This window comes from Lepisosteus oculatus, chromosome 7 (assembly GCF_040954835.1).
Source record: "Lepisosteus oculatus isolate fLepOcu1 chromosome 7, fLepOcu1.hap2, whole genome shotgun sequence".
NCBI lineage: Eukaryota > Metazoa > Chordata > Actinopteri > Semionotiformes > Lepisosteidae > Lepisosteus > Lepisosteus oculatus.
The window spans coordinates 17,409,050-17,430,098 of NC_090702.1; the positions used below are offsets into that span (position 1 = coordinate 17,409,050).

Genomic DNA, 21,049 nt, shown 5'->3' on the forward strand with positions numbered 1-21,049 from the left:
TGTTTTTTTAGTGAAAGAGAATCTTGGCTGAATGAAAAAGAAAAGTTCACAGAATTGAAGAATAGACTCGAAGAGCAAAAGGAATTAGATGCTGTGAAAATAAAGGAGTACAATGTAATAGAAATTTTCATTACTTTTGTTTATTGGCCACATTGTACACTCATGTTCTGTATGTCACTCTTGTTGAAGGGTTTTCTTTGAGAACTCATTGTTGTTCGTACCGTAAGTGTAATTGTTAAAGAAGGCGACAAAGATTCGGTTGGTCTGGAAAAATATTATGTTGTTATTTTGTCTTTCTACTGAATATTTGATTAAAAAGAAGTTGGTACTGGAATGTCATTGAAATCTTTTAAAAAGTATGTCCAGATGTTCTTTAAACACATTTAAGCAACCTTATACAAACTGTTTGGTACCACACATTAAACAGAAGTAAAGGTAATTATTACTGTGATTTGGTGTTGCAGCACTGGCTTGAAGTGCTGGAGATGGACCCATCAGATACAAAGAAACAGATCTCAGAAGCAGCTCGAAAAATCACTGTGTTGCGGGTGAATGAAAAGTCCTTGACAAGACGGTACACAACCTTGCTAGAAATTGAGCAACATCTGAGGAAGGAGAACAACAGACTGAAGAATGAAATTCTAGAAATGAACAGTGCAGTAGCAGACAGAATAGGGTACCTACAGCGATATAAGGTAAGTGCTTGTCTGTCAAATTCTTAATGCTGAAATGTAGTTATTAAAGATAATATAAACGTATCTTTTTGCACCACCTGCAGGACATGGCTGCTTTCAAAATAGCAGCCTTGCAAAAAGCCTTGGATAACAGTGTTTCCTCTTCAGAACTTGAGAGGGCAAATAAGCAATACAATGAATTGACAATTAAATACAGAGACACTCTGCAGAGGGATAACCAGCTTGTTTGGAAAACAACCAATTTGGAACATTTAGAGGTAAATATTTTTGTGAGGTTACAGGTGAAACGTATGGTTGTGCAAGTGTTCGATTCCAACATTTGTGAATTTATAAATGTTAAGCTGCTTTTCATGCTCAGTATACACAAGCCTTGGAAGAAAAAGCAATGTAATTTTGATAATAGTAATGTACTGTATATACTGTATGTGTTTCAGGGTGAGAATTTGTCACTTCTTGAAAAAATTGATGGGTTAAACAGAGAACTGGAGATTACCAAGGAAAAACTTCATACACTGGAGCAAGCCTGGGAACAGGTCACTAAATTAGGTTAGTGTAAAGCTTTTTATATTTCTGATAAATGGATATGTCTTCATTTGAACATTTCTAATTTTTATTATGTATGTAAGGATAAGTATTTCATCTGTGGAAGGTAACAAGAATTGGTACATTTATTATAATAATGTTTTTATTTTTTCAAAGTGTTATCTGATTTTAAGGTGCAGTATTTTACATTATTAAATGGAGTTGTACTTATAAATGATCCAAAACCAAGTTTCAGAATGTAAAAAAGCACAGAAAAACATGAGATATCTGATATGTTGATAATATTTAAATCCTTCTTTCTTGGAAAGAAAATCATCTAATGTTCTAATCTAAATGTTGTGAAATGCGTGTAAATTGTAAAAAGTATTGTACAGGTGTACTTCAAGCATTAGCCTGGTAACAGAAGTGTTGAATTATTGCAACAGGTGGGGAAGGCACCATGGATAAGGCAACTAAAGCAATCACGAACAGTGAAATACTGTCTATATCCAAAAAAATAACAATGTTGGAGATGAAAGAACTAAATGAACGACAAAGAGCAGAGCATGCTCATAAAATGTATGAACACTTAAGGACTTCTTTTAAACGAGTTGAAGACCGAAACTTTGAGTTGGAAACTAAATTTGCAGAGGTATGTTTTGCAGCAGTGTTTTACAGATTTTTCTCTTAATAAAATATTGATCCAAAGAAACAAAAGGACAAAAAATTAAGTATCCAGCTTAATTCTTTTAATTACCTTGATGTTTGAGAGAAATACTGTCCATCTACAGTATGCATGCATCATATAAATTGCACTGGACTGTAGCAAAAGTAGTTAACGCTGTAAACATTTCAATAATGCTATAAATACTATAAAACCATAAGGTTTTAGATTTAGCTAGGGGACATTTTTCTTCACTGAAATTTTTGTTTGTACAGGTTTCTGAAAGCTTCACTGAGAGATGGAAGTTTGCAAGTTTGATATCCTAGATCAAACGAACATGTTATTGATGCTAATGCCATGTTATTTATGATGCTAAGTCCTGTATTTAGAAGTTAGTATAAAATACAGTAATATGTATTATAACCTGTATTACTATAATAGTATGTGCATGTTGACAAAACATTATTTCAAGAAAACAACCCCAGACAAAATATAAAACTGTTTGGTTTTAAAACTTATACTTAATTCTTATGATTTTGTCACACAAAAAAGTTTTCTAATTTTTGTTTACCAGCTGACTAAACAGAATTTGGAAGCTCAAAAGATAGAACAGGAATTAAGGGATGAACTGTCCAACAGTGTGAGCAAGGCTGTCAGTGATGCCGACAGGCGACGGATCATGGAGCTGGAGAAAATTGAAGCAGAGCTGAAAATGGAAGTTTCAAAGTATGTCTGTGATGTGGATCTGTCACATTTTGTCTTCTTGGATCACAAAAGTGCATCTTTGTTAATTTATATTAAGCCCTACTACTGAACAACTGAAACCAGACAATTTCTCATCAATTCTATTCTTCTAAATTAACAGGTTAAGAGATATCTCGGAAGTAGCCAAAATGCAGGTATCTGCTTTGGAAGCTCGTCAGCAGTCAAGAGAGAAGGAAGTGGAAGCCCTTAGGAGGCAGGTGCTGGATTATCAGGTAGAAAAGGAAATTCTTGAAGAACTTTCCCAAATTGTATTTGTTTTGTTTTGTGTTAAGTAATTTAAAAGTAGTATGCATTTTTTGTATTCCGTAGGCTCAATCTGATGAAAAAGCACTTGTAGCAAAACTCCATCAACACATCGTGGCTTTGCAAATGAGTGAGGCCACAGCTGTTAGTAAGCTGGAGGCAGCCTTGGTTAAAGGGCAAAAACTAGAGGCCTACAGCCTGCGTATGGAGCAGAAACTAGACGATAAAGAGCAGGCCTTGTACTATGCCAGGCTAGAGGGACGTAACAGGGCCAAGCATCTGCGGCAGACCATCCAATCACTTAGGAGGCACTTCAGTGGTGCCCTGCCTCTGGCACAGCAAGAGAAATTCTCCAAAACTATGATCCAGCTCCAAAATGACAAACTAAAGATCCTTCAGGATGTACAGCGAACAGAGCAGGAAAAGAGGAAGACTGAAGAAAAGGCCCTTGAACTGGAAATCAAGATGAAAGGACTGGAGGAGCTCATTAGCACGCTGAAAGATGTAAAAGGAGCACAAAAGGTAAGCAGCTAAAATATAATGTTAGGGAGTTGATTCTGCAGTAGTTTCTTAAAATCTTTTTTCTTAATATTATGTTTTGGTTTATGTCTTTAATATCACAGCAAAATGTATCATTAATTAGCTTTTCTTTACAAATCTTAAATGCATTCAAACTTAGATGTATCTACATTAAATCAGTATACTGTTCATAGAAATATAGTACATAGAAAAAAATAAACATTTAAACATAATATTGGCTAGGTCAGACTGTAGATATATAAACACTGCCAGTATATTAATGGCTAAATGCCATGTAGTGATTACAATAAAATATTGTTTTTGCAATAAAATAAATTTTATTTTTTGTTTTCAATTTCTCAACAGGTGACTGAATGGCATAAGAAAATGGAAGAGCTTCGTCTACAAGATTTAAAGCGTAGTAGAGAGTTTGGCTTTCAAAAAGAAGAGATAAAATATTTGAAGAATGTTATTGCTGGGCAAGAACGTACAATTAGCAGTCTAGAAGAAGAAGTTATCCAGCAGAAAAATGTGAGACATATTTTTAATAAATATTTTATAGCTCGTATGATATTCATTTTAAAGGTACTTTCGTTACTTTTGTTTTTTTTCCTGCTTGGTGAATGTTGTGCATTTGTGATTACATTTCCTTTTCTTTTTACATTAAAATAATTAAGCATAATTCACTTACTACAAAAAAATATTTTTATGTCTTATGATTAGGCTACACTAGAGTCTAATTCCTGTAAAACATCTGTATTTTCTATGCTATTGTTTTTTTTAAATATCTTTTCTGAGGCATATTGTCTAAATTTTTCTTGGTAATATGTTTAACATTTCGTAATCAAAAAGTTTCTTTGTTTTAGATAGGTTCATTGCATCACCATTTACTGTTTGACTTGTGTAATACTGAAAAATTACTTCTATTGTTCTGGCCTTCCTTGCGATATTAACTTTCCTGTCCTTTCTAATATCCCTTTTAACTTGTTCTTACACTTCATTAGCCTATATTCCTTTTCTTTGCATTTACACTTTTTAACATTTTATAGAGTGCTTTCTTTCTCCTTATATTATTTATATTTGATTTATTTTACCATTTATGCCACTACTTTCCTGGCGTTGTTTTGAAGTACTTATCAAAATAAACCCCGCATAAGTCACACTCACTGGATAAATCTGTTTTGTACTTCAAGCATCCATAACCAGCTGCCATCCATTTCCTCCTGATTCTGGCTGTTCTAAATAAGTTTATCATTTTAGTTTTGTCTTATGCAGTCATAGTCTGTTTTTCTGGAATTCTATGCTTTTGTTTTGAAATGTTGTGCAGTTTCAAAATGTAGAATAAAGCACATTGTGTTAAGATTACATTTCCCTATTAGTTATCTCCACTTTGTTTTCTTCACTGTTTTGACTGTTTCAATCTTTATTGCTAAAAAGATCTAGAATGTGTTGCTTTATTGCTCCCTTGTTAATATTTGATAAATTGGTGTTTTGCTTAGGATCCAAAAGCCTGACAACAGCACTTGTACCTACACCAGAGTTTGGCAGAATGTTTAAAAAAACTGAATATATTATGTATGTTTTTTTTTCTTCTAGCTCCATGAAGAACAACAACTATCTTGGGATCAGAGAGAAGTAGAGCTGGAGCGACAGCTGGATCTGTATGAACGACAGCAGAATGAAGTGCTAAGCACTGCAAGAAAGGTACAATAATCCCTTGTCTACCATAGAGGTTTTTATTAACTTAAACTGAATTTACTGAAGTTAAGTAAACTAGGGCTGGCAAATACATACATTTATGGGAATAATAAGTGAGGCTAAAAAGGCTGTGGCACACAATTTAAGTGATATGTTAGCTTACTAAACAAAATAAACACATATAAACTAACATGTAAAAATCAATAAAATGATTATTGTAAAATAAAATAGTTAAATTTACCTTGAATCCAAACCATTGACTATGAAACCATCAACTTTCACACTGACACAAAAGTGTCACCATGGGCAAGGTTAACTGAAACTAATATTCTCTCAAAACTAATATTATAAAATTAATAAACTAATATCTAATATTGTCTCGTGGCTTTTTGGCATCATTTTGGTCAATGATTTTCTCTACATTTTGAGACCATGTTTTTAAATAGCAAAAAGCACTAAAACAGGATAAAACTAAAAAGCACAACAGATAGCTGCTTTCTTCCCCACATTTGCGAAGTCTAGTCACACAGGGAAAACCATGTTCAGTATATTGTGGATATCGAATCCACAGTTGCCACGGGCTGATTGTACAATCAACAAAAGGGTGGTTCATTTTCAAAGCAAAGGGTGAATTGTGATTGTGATTTTTTTTCAGTGTGATGAGCTTCTATTTGTTTAGCCACCATGTGAAATGTGTAGGTTGAGATACTGTGTAAATCTAATATATGCTACAGTATATACTGTATTGGTGAATGTATGAGATATTATTTAATGCATTCTAGGTATTTATTATCAAAGTTTGAACTCAATTATTTTTCTTTTATTTCTCTGTACTTATTTCTTGTCACAAAAGCAGGAATGCTATCATTCTTACACACTTTGTAATTGGAAAAGCAGTTGGATGCCATAGTGTGAATATGCACTCTACTTAAAATGTGGTTTAGTTAATATTTTCATTTAGTTTAATAGTTTTTTTTTTTGCAGTTTGAAGAAGCAACTGGAAATATCCCAGACCCCAGCTTGCCTCTACCTCAGCAGCTTGATTTCGCTCTAAGGAAGATCAAAGAACATCTCCGCACCATTCTAGAAACACAGTCAACTTGCAAGATTTTAGAAGAAGTGAAGTATTTTGGAAAACTATTCATTTTTAACTGCGCAAATGTATTTGGCAGATCTGTTTTGTGAAAGGAAACCCAATTAATTTTTGTGCTGTCATTTACAATCAAATTCATTTTGTGATTGAACAAAAAATAGCGTGTCAGAGGGAGGAGAAAACATGACAATAGTGTTTTCTTTGGGGGTTAATGTTAAATCTCACTCCATTTTAGTTCTTGATCAAAATCAAGATTGTTGTGTAATAAAATAAAACGATAAATGTGGTAAAAAAAGCAGACATATATAGCAAACATATTTTTTTTGTTTTGTCACAGAAACTCAAAGAAAAAGAGGAAGCTCTGTGGAAGGCGGAACAAAATGTGCTTTCAAGGGACAAGGTCATCAATGAGCTGAGGCTTCGTCTGCCTGCTACGGCTGAGAGAGAGAAACTGATTGCGGAGTTAGGAAAGAGAGGAGAGGACCCAGAGTACCAACAAGCACTAAAGGTGGCCCATCAAACCATTGCCAACCTTCAGGCCAGATTAAACCAGAAAGAAGACATTGTGAAAAAATACCAGAACCTCTTGGCTAGAGCAAGACAGGTATTTAAACAGTGCTTAGTCATTAATTGGAACTCACATTTTGTCTCTTTGCCTTATATTTGTCTCTTGGCATTATAATCTTTATTATTACAGTAGTTTGTGTTTCACACTTGCATTTTGTGTTTTACTCTTTGATCCGGTTATCTGAGTCTTTTGGATTCATATAAATACAGGGGTTTGCAAAAGGAAAGACAGGAACCTGCATTTAGTTAATTTGATTAATGGTTTTCTTAAATTGCCTAGTTCAAGGCCTAAAATATAAAACAACCTTTCATATTGCTATTTTACCAAATGTCTTTTTACAGTGTCTTGCAACTATATTCAGACCTTTCCTGCGATGTCCTAGTTTGTGAAATAACAAAATGATGGATACACATTTTTTAAACATAAAAGTTTATTCAAAATCTTAATGCCCAAACTGAAGTCTTTGAGGGTAAGATAAATTACAGTAAATGTCAGTTAAATCTAAAAGGAAAAAACTGAAATACTGTACAGTATGTTGGTTTCATAAGTACTGTGTTCAGACCCATGAACTCAAGATATGATGGAAGCATTTTCGGTAGCAATTACAAAAGTTTTTTTGGGTAAGTCTACAAATTTTGGACATCAACATGGTGCAGTTTTTGCCCGTTCTTGTCAGATTTACTCAAGTTCTCTTATGTCACTCATTTCAAAAAGTTCAAATTTTGTCTGTCTGATCACAAAACATTTTTCACATTTACGATATAATTTTGGTGCTATGTTACAAATTCCATACAGGATCTAATATGTTGTTCAGTTCCATACAAGCCTCCTTTCTAAAGTGGTCTGAGATATTGTTGAGCCTTGAGGCGCTGAACTCTGTAGCTTTTTCAGACTCACAGTAGGCGTTACTGAACAATTTCCTTCTTGTCCAGCTATTCAGTTTGGGAGGACAACCTAATCTTAGTTTGTTCCACTTCTTAATGTTTGGCTTCACCATGCTCAAAGAGATATTAAAGGTCTTCGATATGTATTTATACCCTTTTCCTGCTCTATGCAATTATACAACTTTTTCACCGAGTCCATGGGCTCCTTGGTCTTCATGGTTGAATTGGTGCTTTCAATTCACTACCTGACTGAGTGCTGTTACAAAGATATATGTGTATTTATTCTGAAATCATGTGAACCACAAGTGACCACAGACAAGCCACTCAACTAATTGTGTGGCTCATTTAGTTAGTTATGTTAAGATAATTAGAAATAAGGTTTAACACAGCAAAAGGTTTGGAAATTTTGCAATCATCTTTCATATTACTTGTCTGTTTACTGCCTCGTGTGTTTTACTATTAATGTGTGGAATAGCCTGTGTATATAACAAATATTAATTGCTATTTTAAAGTATCATGAATACCAGCTTTAAAATAGCAATATGTGAAACATGTCTGAATACTTGTGCAAAGCACTGTAGATTGTGACTGTTTTCAATTATTGTATATGTACTAATGATAATCCAATTGATGTTCATTACAGGAACAGGAAGATATGACAAAGAAGCATGAAGAGCAAATTAGAGTTTTGCATCAAAAACTGGATTTGCATTCTGATACATCTTTGAACAAATTCAAACAAACAGCCCTGGTTAGCAATTCTTTATTAAGCTCACAGTTATTTATGCTATCTGCCGTCGCTGATCTTGGTTTTTCTTTTGTAGTCTAAGCCTTGGGCACACATGGAGGGTGTGTGCAGTAGGTTTCATTGATACTGTATACACTGTTGAATATGGTGGCTGGACCTACTGGCTGGTCATACAGCCTAGATCTCACATCAAGCAATGCCTAAATCTAGCCTAAATTTAATTATGTGTAAAACATTCTTGCAGCAGTATAATTTTCGGTCACAAAATATCACTCTTAATACGATAGTTTTCAGTAATGCTACTGTATTGTTCCTTGCTAGCAAATGGTGACTTAAACTTTTTGTATTAAATAAATGAAAACATATACAAAAATTCAAAAACATACACATGTACAGTAACTGGGTGTCAAAGGCACAGACAAACAATTTCAAACAATTTCTCTTTACTTTTATGAAGAGAAGGACTTTGGATTGAAGTATTCAAAATTCTACAAAAACACAGTATGATGTCAAAAGTGGAAATAAATACCATTTCACTGACAGAAATAAAATGAAATAGTCGGGATAATACCATCACCAATACTGAAGTAAAGACAGTAATGAGCAACCAAAAGGACCAAAAAGCCACCAACTCTTATCCTAGCTCTTATGTTAAAATGACACTTGTGTGTGTTTCATAGGCTTAAAGATTTTAATAAATGTTTTACTTAATCTTGATGTTATATCCTTTAGCACCTTTTAGTAATTTAAAAAAATACCTTTTTTAATCATTTATGTATATGTGTTGTCAGTCACATAAGATATACATAGTTTGAAATCATTTTTTTGTTTTCACATTTAGGAATTGATGAAGAAGCCCAACATTGCAGTTCCTACTACAAAACACCTAGTCCGATTGGCTGAGATGGAACAAACTGTAGCTGAGCAAGACAACTCCCTTTCTTCTCTCACTGAAAAATTAAAAAGAGTGACAGCTGATCTAGAGAAGCAGAAACAAATAACATCAATGAAAATGAAGGAACATGAAAATGAGAAAGCCAAGTAAGTTTTGATGGTTGTCTTTGAGATATTTGTTAATGTTGTGTGAAAACAGGTTTGTTTGGCAATAAGGTATTATGTCTCTAGAAAGTATAAGGAGGAAGAGCTGTTAATATACAGTATAGATTTTACTAATTAATACACCTGGCCGTGTGTAGTCTCCTATACTTATGAATGGATTAGGTGTAATTGTTACCTCTTTATTCTTTATGTACAATATGGTATACTGTTGATTTAATTTCTCCCTTCTTTTTATCATAATCCTGTTTATTCTGTACCTGTAGTTTACATGAAAGTGTCCTCACTTCTACCCTTAATTATCCTTTCTTTCTTTGTGTGAATGTTTTAACTGACTGTAAAGAGGCTCTCTTCCCTCATCTTTCCGAGCCTTCCTTTCAACTCGCTGATAGTTCCAGGACTATAAACCTGTCCTAGAGTTCTGGAGGAGATTTGAGTCTCTTTTTCTGAGTGATGTCTTCTAAGTGATCCCTCTTTAGATCTCACCTGTGGGTGGTTCCATATGCACATCTTTTGAATAGGTTTAATACTGATATGGAATACTATGGTGTTACATGACCTTCCTGCTCCTTAGGGTGGTGTGACCACTCATATGGTTCCTTCTGGTTTCCTCTGGTGCCTCTCCTGGACCAAACTGCCATAATTATTATTGTAATATTTAGTTTTATCTTCACTTTCTACTTTCAGTATCCCTTAAGTAAGGTCTACATTAAAGCAATCACCAACAAAATGATAATTATGTTATCTTATGCTGTACTAAAGATGTTATTGTACAACAGGCTTGAAGGAAAATATGCTACTCAGTCAAAAAAGCTGAGGGAGGAAGCTGATGAATTACGTGAACAGCTGTCGCAAACAGAGAAGGAGGTTCAGTATCTGAAAACAGAGCTGGAAGCACAGAAAGAAGCCAATGTCAAGTCTCCTACTGCTACAATGAAAAACCTAGTTGAAAGACTTAAATCACAATTAATGCTGAAGGAAAAACAACAAAAGGTAACAAAAAAGTTTGTGGTATTAAGGTAACTTTTATAGAATGTTGAAGTGTACTTGTTTACAACATACAAACAAGTTCATCAAAAATGAATTGATTGTACTCCTTAATTTTGTTGTATTTTAATTTATTTTCACCATTATATTTATTTTCTCTTTTTAAGGCCCTCAGTAAAGCACTGTTAGAACTTCGTTCAGAAATGACAGCTCATGCAGAGCAGCAGATAATTGCAAGTGCAGCACAAAAGGAGCAAAACTTAAATGTGCAACAGATTGTAGATAAGCACACTAAAGATCTGAAGGCAAGTATAAAAATAAAATAAATTATGTTTATCAACTAGATGACAATAGACAGGTTTGTAAAATCAAAACGGAGATTAACAGTCTTTAATATGTCAAAATCTATTGATGTGTGACTAATATTAATTATTGAGCTTTTCTAAGATACTGTACATAATTGTAATTTACTTATGTACAGTATCTAATTAGGCTCTGAAGTCCTTTACGAAACCAATTTGTACTAGGCACTCAAAGATTTGTTTTTCAGGCCCTTGTATTAAATGATGTCTAGGATTATATTGTAAATAATATTTGTATGATACAGATGGTTAAACATATGAGAAATAAGGATGGACAGTGTGAAACTTCTAGAAAATGGCCTTAGTAAAACTTTATTTTAATTCTTATACTGGATGATATTTGCTTCACTATGTCTTAACACTGTCAGACCACATTTATTTCTTTATTTTTATCTATCCTTCCAAAATGTATATGACAATTTCTTTACAATATATAAATGTCACTCTTCCTCATTTTATTTGTAATTTTAGTCTCGTATTCAAGATCTAAGTGAAGAACTCCAGACAGCCAAGGACAGCCTTAAAATGATAAAGAACAGGGAAAACTCCTTGAAAGACGAGGTGGAAAGTTTGAACAGAGAATTGCAAAGAAGTCAGAAGTCTCAGTCCAAACTGCAGACAGAGAGAGATGAACTGGACAAAGAGAATGAAGAGCTGAAAAAAAGAATCAAGAGGCTCACCAGCAGCCTGCAGGTGATGAATGTGTGGAACCTAAAGCTAAAGCTTAATTTTTATAGCTGTATATATTTAATAAGAAAAAAAGCATTCTAGGCTTAAATTTTTCTGTTCCACATTTTAACATTGTGAAGGAAAGTTTTGTCTAACTTTGTTTCAACAGCATCCTTTCAATGAGCAGAGCCCTTCAACTTTTATAATGTAGGTTCAAATCAAGTCTGTGCCTCATAGTGGCTGATTTTATAAATTCCCTATAATAGTGCTGAATAGGTATGATTTGTTTTGAGTCAAGTGAGCTGTAGAATTATGATTTTATAGCAGAACTTTGTGAGCTTTTCAGCATCTGTAGGATATATGTGTCTCTGAATGTCCAGCACCTAACTCTTAATTATTTATCTCATTTCAGAAGTCACGCTGATAATTTGTTTTGTGTTAGAACTAAGCTTTTTTTGTTTTCTTTATAATATGCTTTTCTTTTCTATTCTGATGCACACGGGGCAAAAGGGAGATTTTTTCTTACCATGCTGAAAAAATGTCAAGTCAGGGATAATTTTTTGAATTCACCATATTTATGTAAACTATGTTTACCTTTAACTTGCCAATTGCATGGGCAATGTGTTTGTTCTAAAACAGGCTAAAGCATTGTAAGCAGTGATTACAGCAGAGCTTATCTTTGTGAAATTTCCAGTAGCAAATCTCAAAAGACTTTTGTCCTGTTTCTTCACCAAAAATGTTAGATTTTCTTTGGAACATTTCAATATGTGAATTTTAGCTTTACTCTCTAGCTGACCCTAGAATGTGCTAACAATGTAGATAGTGTTATTCTTGTTAAATAATCTGGCTGGCCTTTTAATCTACAGAATATGTATTTTAAAGAAATTATTCCTGAAATTATTCCTGAATTCTGAAACTACTTCAAATCAACAGCACTCTATAAAATTGAAAATATACCTTGTATAGTTCATGATTTTTTATACTTAATATTTTCAGAATAAGTCTGATGGTGAAGGAAAATGTGCTACACTAGATGAACTTCAAAAGAAGGTGAAAAGGCTAGAATCTGAGTTAGAGAGTAAAAATACAGAACCTCCAGTGGAAAGAAAACCCATGAAAGAAGATAAGGTAAAATAGTTTCTTGATTTCTGTTTAGCTTTTAAGTACAGTCATTTCTGCTATAACATTTCCATACCACAAATTGGATATAACACAGTTGATTATGAGTGCATGTTGGCTCTAACACAATTTAACCATACTGGAATTAGTCACACACATAGAATAAAACTGCTGCAGTGAGGCTGCTGCACAACCAACACGTGCTTGGGATGCTGGCATATTCTCTTATGCATTGACAGCAGTCTTTATCCAACCTATATACATATTAAAGTTGTTCACAGTCCTCACCCACTATATTTTAATTCTTTGGAAACAGCAATAAAAATAATAAATATACATGTAGGTGCTTTATATTCATACAATGAGTATGAGACATTCTACTAGTGTCATAGAATCCTGTCTGCCAGGGTAGTGTAGACCAGGACCTCTTTCCTCCAACGAGACAGACCAAATTCCAAAAGCTCACAAATCAAGGTTCCAGGACAAACAATAGATTAATTAAGGCCCTGGGGCCCAATCTGGACCACCAGCAACCTCATGGATTTTCTCAGGCACTCCAGTCACACAGGTTACTAATTAGGCAATTAAGCCAGGTGTTTCCAGTTTCTACTCCCAGAGGAGGCCCTGACCAAAGCTTTGGCTTGTACCATTACATACATATGTGTGGTGCACATGAAAAGGAAAACTATTAATCCAGAACGAATGTTTGATGTTATAAAATGACATGAGAGAAACTAAAGGATACATGATAGCATTTGTGCTGCTGGGCTTTTAGTAGTGTACTGTATATTGTTAAAGTTTCTAATGAAAAATGTTTTCACTCTCCTCCACTGCAAAATTAGTCTTTGTTTAGTGATGGAAATACTGATGCATATTATGTCTTATTTAATTTTTTCCCACTGTTTTATATTTCAAATGATCACAAAACACAAATTATACAAAAGTCATACATTGAAACTAATAATATGACTAATAACTGTAGAACAAATGCCTTTCTTATAGTGAATCCTTACTATTTGCCCCATAACAACTTCATTCCCATTGAACCAATGGTTTCTATAACAATTTTCTGTAACATGGTGGTTTCTACCACTATCGTGTTATAGCAGATATGCCTGTAAACAGCTAAGGGGAAAAGTACATTATGTAAATTAACAAAAAACATATTTGCCTAACACTGCATGTTTCAGCTTTCATAAGATAAATCTGTTGGTACAAGCTATTCTTAGAAGACTCAACTTTCAGAACATAAATTAGTTCTTATATTATATATTGTTATATAAACAATGTGTCTGTAAAATAATTATTAATTTGAGTTAGGTAAGATAAATAGTTACTAGTTATGGAGTATAATTTGTATATAAAGTATAATAATCTAATGGATAATTCATTGAATATTATTATTCCCCTTCAAATATAGTGAAAGAGTCCCTTTTAGTTGCTAGGTGCTGTTTGAAACCAGTTACAATGTTCTTCAAAATAATAAGAATACATTAGTTTTATATTTGAAAGTACAAAAATATAGATGATGATGATTATTATTATATGCCATTAGTTTGCATGAAAATCATTAGATAAACATCTTTGAGCTAGGTACTTTAACTATAGCCACCATGCCGTCTGCATTAAGTTCTGCAGTGAATTGCAGCACCTGCTATGTTAAACTAATCCCACACTTGGTAAATACAAAATACAGGTACAGTACATCTGAAAAAGACCTACTGTAGCTTTTTAAATATTGCATTTAATCTTCCAGACATCAGTGTGGAAATGCGCATTCTATTATTGTCACTAATTACAGTGAAACATTGATACACAGTGTATCAAGTGTGTCACTTCATGAGAGCTGATTATGTTGAAAATAAATACATCTGAAAATAAATTCAGGAAAAAATGCTTCCCTCCATTGAAAGAGGTCACTCAATATAAATAGATAATTTGAAAATACTAATACTGCTTATTGTAGTTAAGTTCTGCTGCTCCTGTCTGAAGGACTTATTCAGGATGTTTTTTTCTTCATATAAATATGTATAATTAGAAAAATACTGCATTCCACTTACATATAAGTACAATATTAAAAATAAGTTTTGGGGAAAATGCGGGTTTTGAATTCTGAAGTAAAACTTCCGTGTTACCAGAGTAGTAGAATCACTGTTAGAACAGTAGGAGAGTGAAGTAGGGTCTTGACATTCATGAGGGTTTGGTGCAGAGAACTGTAACAAATAGTCAAAATCACATACAACCAAGTCCACCCCTATGCTATCCCATAATGTACTACAGTATATTGTATCTACAGTATGGTTAAAAGACACAAGTAACCCTCCCTTATAGTGTAATTACAATACTAATGTGTTGGTTTTTAGTTAATTTAGATATGATTGGTCCACTAAAAGAATCAACAGTAATCAGAAACTAATTTTAATAAACTAAAATACAGAACATGAATCCTTTTTTCTCTCTCTGCCTTCGTGATTAGCATGCCCCGCTGTAGTGAAATGAGCAATAAAACTACAGGTACTCTAAACGAAGTAGTCTCCAGCCTGTTGTTCCCTATACAGCCAACACAGAACCAGGATTGTGTATTGCAGTATAAAAACAAGACCATGTTTAGAAGAGAGTGCTGGGTGGGGGATACTTGGACAGGAGACAGGGAGAGGCTTACTCAACCAGCTAGATTTGTCTCACATCCTAGTCTGTTGCATCACTAATTTGAAAGTTGCAGTTAACAACCTTTAGCTTGGTTTCATCTTGCGCTGCATACATACAAGACCTTGTTGGCCAGACCAATTTCGCAAATAATTTTTTTTTGCAAATGTTAAATTCACAAATGTTGAAACCTTACTTTAAAAAACATGAATGGGCAGCATAATTTCCAAACATGAATAATGTGAATTTCTTTTAAGACAGTGAGACTTTAGAATCCAGTGTTAACATTTTATTATAGTTCTATGTTGTCAAACAAATGTAATTTTTTTGTAAAAATAGTATATTTTTCCATCCTTCTATTAAAACATATTGATAGAATAAAGATTAATATTTGGTTCAAAAATTGAGGAAAAGTGTTTTAGCTCCTAACCATTCAAAAGGCACAAATACAGCACACATATTGGCTCTGCACATCCTCTGATCACAAATAATTGCAGATAAACATATGGTCCCACACTGATTATGTTAAATTTGCAGATGTTGAGATCCTATTGTATTTGTATTTGAAAGAAGACTTAGGCCTAATGGTTTTATTAAACTTTTCTCTAGAGTGGCTTAATTTTGGTTTGTTTTTTCATGTTCTTGAATGTACATAATTTAGTGATTTTGCACTGTTTCTGTGAGTGTTTTCTGAAACATAAGGCAACTTCTAGAACCATTAATCATTATTCCTTTCATGTCCTGTCTTCATTTAGACAACAAAAGAAGAAATAATAAGATGGGAAGAAAGCAAAAAATGGCAAGCTAAACTAGAAAGTGTTCGGAACAAATTAAAAGAAAAGGAGAAAGAGGTTGATACCCTAACAAAACAGCTCAGTACATTAAAGGACCTCTATGCCAGGTCAGTTTCAGTGTGTTTTTCTCCCAGTAACTTTTTTGTAGGTTTAGCATGTTTCATAATTAACCATAGCCAATTTTATTTGATTAAGGTGTAAACAACTGTAGTTAAAAATTGTAGTTGTCCAACCATCCTAGGGGTCAGTATATATCGCTTATATGAACACTAGATGTCACTGCATAACTAAACTTCAAGCAAGTAATGCTTAATAAGTTGTGATGTTTTTCCGGGGTACTATGATTTTAAACAAAATCATTATTTGTGATAGTAATATTGTCAATGTTTATTTTATTAATAATGATAATTGGATTTCAAGAAACATAATTTTTGGAGAGATGACAAAACTTCACTTTTGTCCCTTTTCATATCTTCACCACCCCTATCATTGCCCTTTGCCACAATTGCACATTACGATGGTGTTTTTCTGAATTTCCTGTTTAGTCATAGCTATTTATGTATGGAAAAGTATTTCCCTGTGCTCTTTTACTTTTATCCTGAATATTTTCAACTTTTAGAACTGATCAGGAAAAAGCAGCCCTGCAGAAGAAACTCAAAAGCCGTGGTGTGACTGTAGATCAGGTAGTGGGAGCTCGAACTTTAGAATCTGAAAAAATGATTGAAGAACTCAAGAGGAGAAATTCAGACCTTGAGCACCAAATTGTTTTAATAAAGTGAGTGTAGTATATTAGGCTTTTCTTCTAGTCTCTTGACTGTTGTGACATTAAAGATGGAAAATGCATGGTTAACCAAGAGTAAACTTAAGTAAAATCCCTTTCACAAACTCAGTGTGTTGTCCAAGTCTCAAAGAATTAAGTTTTAAAGAGTACTAAAAGCCTTAGAATTTAACACATGTTTTGGTGAATGTACTACCTTTAGAAATTCTGATTTTCTCTGTTGAAAAGGAGATAGAGTCAGGTATCATAGTGTGCTGTCATTTTCTTTCTCCTCTTAACATGTTATTTCCCATTATGATAAATTGAAACACACTCTTCCCTCAACTTATGTATTGATGTTCAGTTTTGAAATCACATATCTATTAATATTGAATTTCATTATTGTAAATTGTTTCATTTTCAGACAACAGCAGGCTTTGCCCCGAGACATAGCAATGGAAGACTTAAATCTGAAAAATCGATACCTAGAGGAAAAAATTCATTCTCTAGAAAAGCAGCTTACAAAAGAACCACTTTCAAGACCTTCAGTAAGTACAATATCTTTCTGTTCTTGGAAGAAAATCTTTAAAATATTACCTAAAGCTTTTAATAGAACAGTGTCCTGGCAGAAATATACGACTAACAGTCATTCATGTTGCTTTACTTTGGTTCTTTCTAAAACTACTATATCATTGTTTTGGTCTTACAAGTGCATTAGATTTATTCATAACATAATCATAACTCAATTTAAATTCAAATTGTTACTCCCCTTACTTTTGGGATGCATAATACATAAGCATTCAGACCCTCACACATAGCTTCCTGCAGTCCAGAATTATGTATACAGTTTTTAAAAAGTGTTAATTCTACCTCCTATATATCTCTTTGTCTTAATCAACATTAAATTTCAGTTGCTGAGTACCCAATCAATGATTTGTGTTTGGTGTTTTTACAGTTCGTTTGCTGCTGTTTCTGTTCGACACATTCCCCTTTTTTGTGACTGACTGAAACTTATGTAATCAATTATAATATTAGAATCTGATATAGTCTACTGAAAAATATAAGTTTCAGTAGTCCTGTAATGTTATTTCCCTTTTAATGCAGAAATCTTGAGTTGCTTTTTGTTCCTTACACTTCTATAAAAAATCATAGGCATATGGAAATCAATTTGGTACTTGTGACATACATATAAAACAGGAAAAGCTGTTAGTACAAGTATGATACGGCTTGTTTATTTTTAAATATTTTGCATGAGGCTTAAAAAGGAACTATTTTGTATATATATGTGGTGGATGACAAAATGGAAACACCTGGTTAAATGATGGACAACCAATATGTTGAAAGCAATATATCCCATGTACTGTATATTGAGACATTCTACTGTAGATGTGGTTCAAAAACATAACAACGCATTCCTTAGTTGGATTGCAATGTACAAATGATTCATCACGCCTGGCAATGCATGTTTGTGAGTCAAGTAGTGCAAAGGACTACCAAGCAGTTAAGAAAAGTAATATAGACAAGTGCAAGTGTGGCACCAACGTGAACTCTACAGTCATGAGCACTTGGTTGCAATATTGAAGATTCCAGATGGTTCCAGGGTTTAGGTGCACTCTTTGGCAAGGTCAGTGCTAATTGCTACTTAATGATAATAAGGGATTATCTTCACCATGTGTTCCAGCATTTATTTTTTGCCAGAAAGGGTGTCTTCTAGGATGATAATGCCCCCATTCACAGAGCACATATAATAAGAAAAAGAAGAGGATTATAGCACCTTTAAAAGTAGTATAGTATCTTAAAGTGCTTTACAGTAGGTATAAAAAACAGTTCTAATAATATCAAATTACAAAGTAAGTACATATAAGAAAGAAAAATATTTAGAAGTGCTAAATGGAGCAATGGAGCAGATACAGACACTAATTAAAAGCTTTTCTGAAAAGAATGGTTTTGAGTCTCGATTTTAATGCACTTCCACATGTGGAGCTCTGACCTCTGTCAAGCATTTATGGGATTTACTTAAGAATGGCACCCTAGACAGCTTTTTCCACCTTTGTCACCCAGGTGTGAGTTGATTGATTTTCTTGTGGATGAATGGTTCTGCTTAATTCCTGCAGAATATCCAAATGCTGGTAGACTGACTGCAAATGTTGGTTTAATGCCCTTTTAAGTGACTTTACCTTGGTGATGCCATTTTGTTCTCTTGTATCTGTATAAAGCCCAATGTGGGACTCTATGGGCACAAAATATGACACTTTGGATTGGATGCCAGTCAATTGCAGGGTGTACAAATCTAAATCTGTCAGTTAACTTAGATATTATGTAAACCCACATGGCCTCAGAGAGAACATGTAAGCTCCACAAAGAAGCTTCTCCTGTCTCAGTGAAACCCAGGATCTAAGCTGTAAGGCAGTATATATTATTTGTTTTTATATAAAAAAACAAAAGGTTTGGTGCTGTGGTGCTAGTTGCAGATTGCACTCTTCCCTCTGGTTCAGAATTTCCAAACTATCCCACCCTGTAGATGAGACATTAAACCGGGTTCTTGACTTCGTCATTAAAGATTCCGTGGTAGTTTTTATAAGAGTAGGCATGTTAGCCCCAGTGTTCTGCCTTTTATCCTTCTTGATATTGCACAATCTGGGCTGCCTAAAATTCCCTCACCCCCAAAGTGTAAAGCACTTTGGAGTCATTCAGAATGAAAAGCAATACCTTCATGTAATTTATACTGTATTGCACTGTGTAAGTGTGAACCCAAGGTGAACAGGAAAACATGATAATAGCCTTTAAGATAAGACACCTGTATAAAGGTGTTTAATATTTTGCAAAATACTGTGGGGATTCGTTAAATTACTTTTCTAAAGATATTGCATATTGCATTGTTGTGTATGTAACATTAGAAGGATACATTGAAATTAGAAAGAAATATGTAGTGTTCTTCATTAATCAAAGTAATTTAGGAAAAAAACATTGATGCTTTAGATTAAATTTAGATTTACAATAGAGTTAATGGTCTTTTAGTTAATGTAAAGGGGTTGAGCAAGAAATGGTTAAAAAAATAATGTTCAAACATTAAACATAAGTTTATTACAGATTATATGTATTCACAATCACAGTTATAATGAACTTTAAAAATGAAAGTGCATATGTAAGGTAGTCTTGGCTAATTTCATGTCATTTACCTTTAACATAAAACATTATGATGTTTTTCTTATCCTGTTCCTTATCTTTATCTTTTTCTTTCTTTTCCAACTGTTTTTATCTTCTTCTGTGCTCTAAGGATAAAATTTCAGTTCTCCATTCCTCGTCTAATATGATCACATCTCCTAAGGAGACTCAATATAAAGAATATGCAGTTAAAAATGAAAGCTCAGGTAAAGAGTGCACCATTACTGAGAGTGAAAAACTATTTCCACAAGAAGCTAAGAGCATAAGTGATATTGAAGAAAAGAACCAAAGTGACACACATTTTTATGAAACCTACCTTGAAGACAGAGCAGGGTTGAATAAGGATAAACTTGATGAGAGAGATCCAGGAATAGCAGAGAATCCCATGACAGAAGAACAGACTGATGTTGAAGGGTCTAATCTTGACGTATTGTGGTCCCCTGATGAATGTGAAAGTGCTAGAGATCATGATAAGGAGGGTAAACTGAACATTGCTGACTGTGATCATCCTGTATCTGAAAAGACTGACTCAGAACACAGTGAAAGTGTGACTAATGAAGAGGGTGAACTATGTGCAAAACAGAGAGAAAATGGAAGCACTGAAGAAAATAATGGACATGATATGAATGAAGTAAAGGAGGATTCTGCCAAGAAAAAGTCAGTTCTTTCTTTAAAATGTGGACAGGAACTTGAACCATCTTTTGAAACTGGTGAAGATGTTCATGAAGAAGAACCACAAATAGTAGAACATGAAGCTTATATTTCAGATAAAGATATGGGGACATTACCTGAAAGCGAATACATTGAGGACCCAGAACTGAAGCACTCTGAAGTTCATGAGGTTAGAATAAAAATGTGCTTTTAGCCCACTCCACAGTTGCAGAAACCCTAAGCACAGTCTCTGAATTAAAAGTGGAATGAGTGACATTTTCAATTGTATAAATGAAAATGTACCATCCCCAGAAGTAGAATAATAGAATAGAATATTTCCCTTGTTTCTAATTGCTAATTTTGTCTTCTTTAATAAACTAAGCTTCTTTTTTCAATTCAGTCTATTCATATGGTTTATATTTAGCTTGTCAAATTTGTTCAAGA

General features: G+C 33.7%; 1 protein-coding gene across 5 annotated transcripts in view; it reads left to right on the forward strand.

The window, feature by feature from the left end:
- Positions 1-21,049, forward strand: part of cep290 (centrosomal protein 290) — a 52,209-nt gene that overhangs the window by 17,956 nt on the left and 13,204 nt on the right. For 3 of the 5 annotated variants that reach the window (XM_015352789.2, XM_015352788.2, XM_015352792.2), the window contains 22 exons: positions 12-114; positions 465-695; positions 779-952; positions 1,130-1,241; positions 1,664-1,869; positions 2,456-2,607; positions 2,747-2,858; positions 2,956-3,411; positions 3,775-3,939; positions 5,005-5,112; positions 6,091-6,225; positions 6,537-6,803; positions 8,295-8,402; positions 9,241-9,440; positions 10,235-10,448; positions 10,610-10,747; positions 11,276-11,497; positions 12,470-12,601; positions 15,994-16,139; positions 16,652-16,807; positions 17,214-17,337; positions 20,067-20,795. In XM_015352789.2, coding sequence (XP_015208275.2) covers positions 12-114; positions 465-695; positions 779-952; positions 1,130-1,241; positions 1,664-1,869; positions 2,456-2,607; positions 2,747-2,858; positions 2,956-3,411; positions 3,775-3,939; positions 5,005-5,112; positions 6,091-6,225; positions 6,537-6,803; positions 8,295-8,402; positions 9,241-9,440; positions 10,235-10,448; positions 10,610-10,747; positions 11,276-11,497; positions 12,470-12,601; positions 15,994-16,139; positions 16,652-16,807; positions 17,214-17,337; positions 20,067-20,795 — 4,390 coding nt within the window. The remainder of the gene's footprint in view (positions 1-11; positions 115-464; positions 696-778; positions 953-1,129; positions 1,242-1,663; positions 1,870-2,455; positions 2,608-2,746; positions 2,859-2,955; positions 3,412-3,774; positions 3,940-5,004; positions 5,113-6,090; positions 6,226-6,536; positions 6,804-8,294; positions 8,403-9,240; positions 9,441-10,234; positions 10,449-10,609; positions 10,748-11,275; positions 11,498-12,469; positions 12,602-15,993; positions 16,140-16,651; positions 16,808-17,213; positions 17,338-20,066; positions 20,796-21,049) is intronic. The other 2 variants (XM_015352793.2, XM_015352794.2) reach the window with 1 other exon arrangement.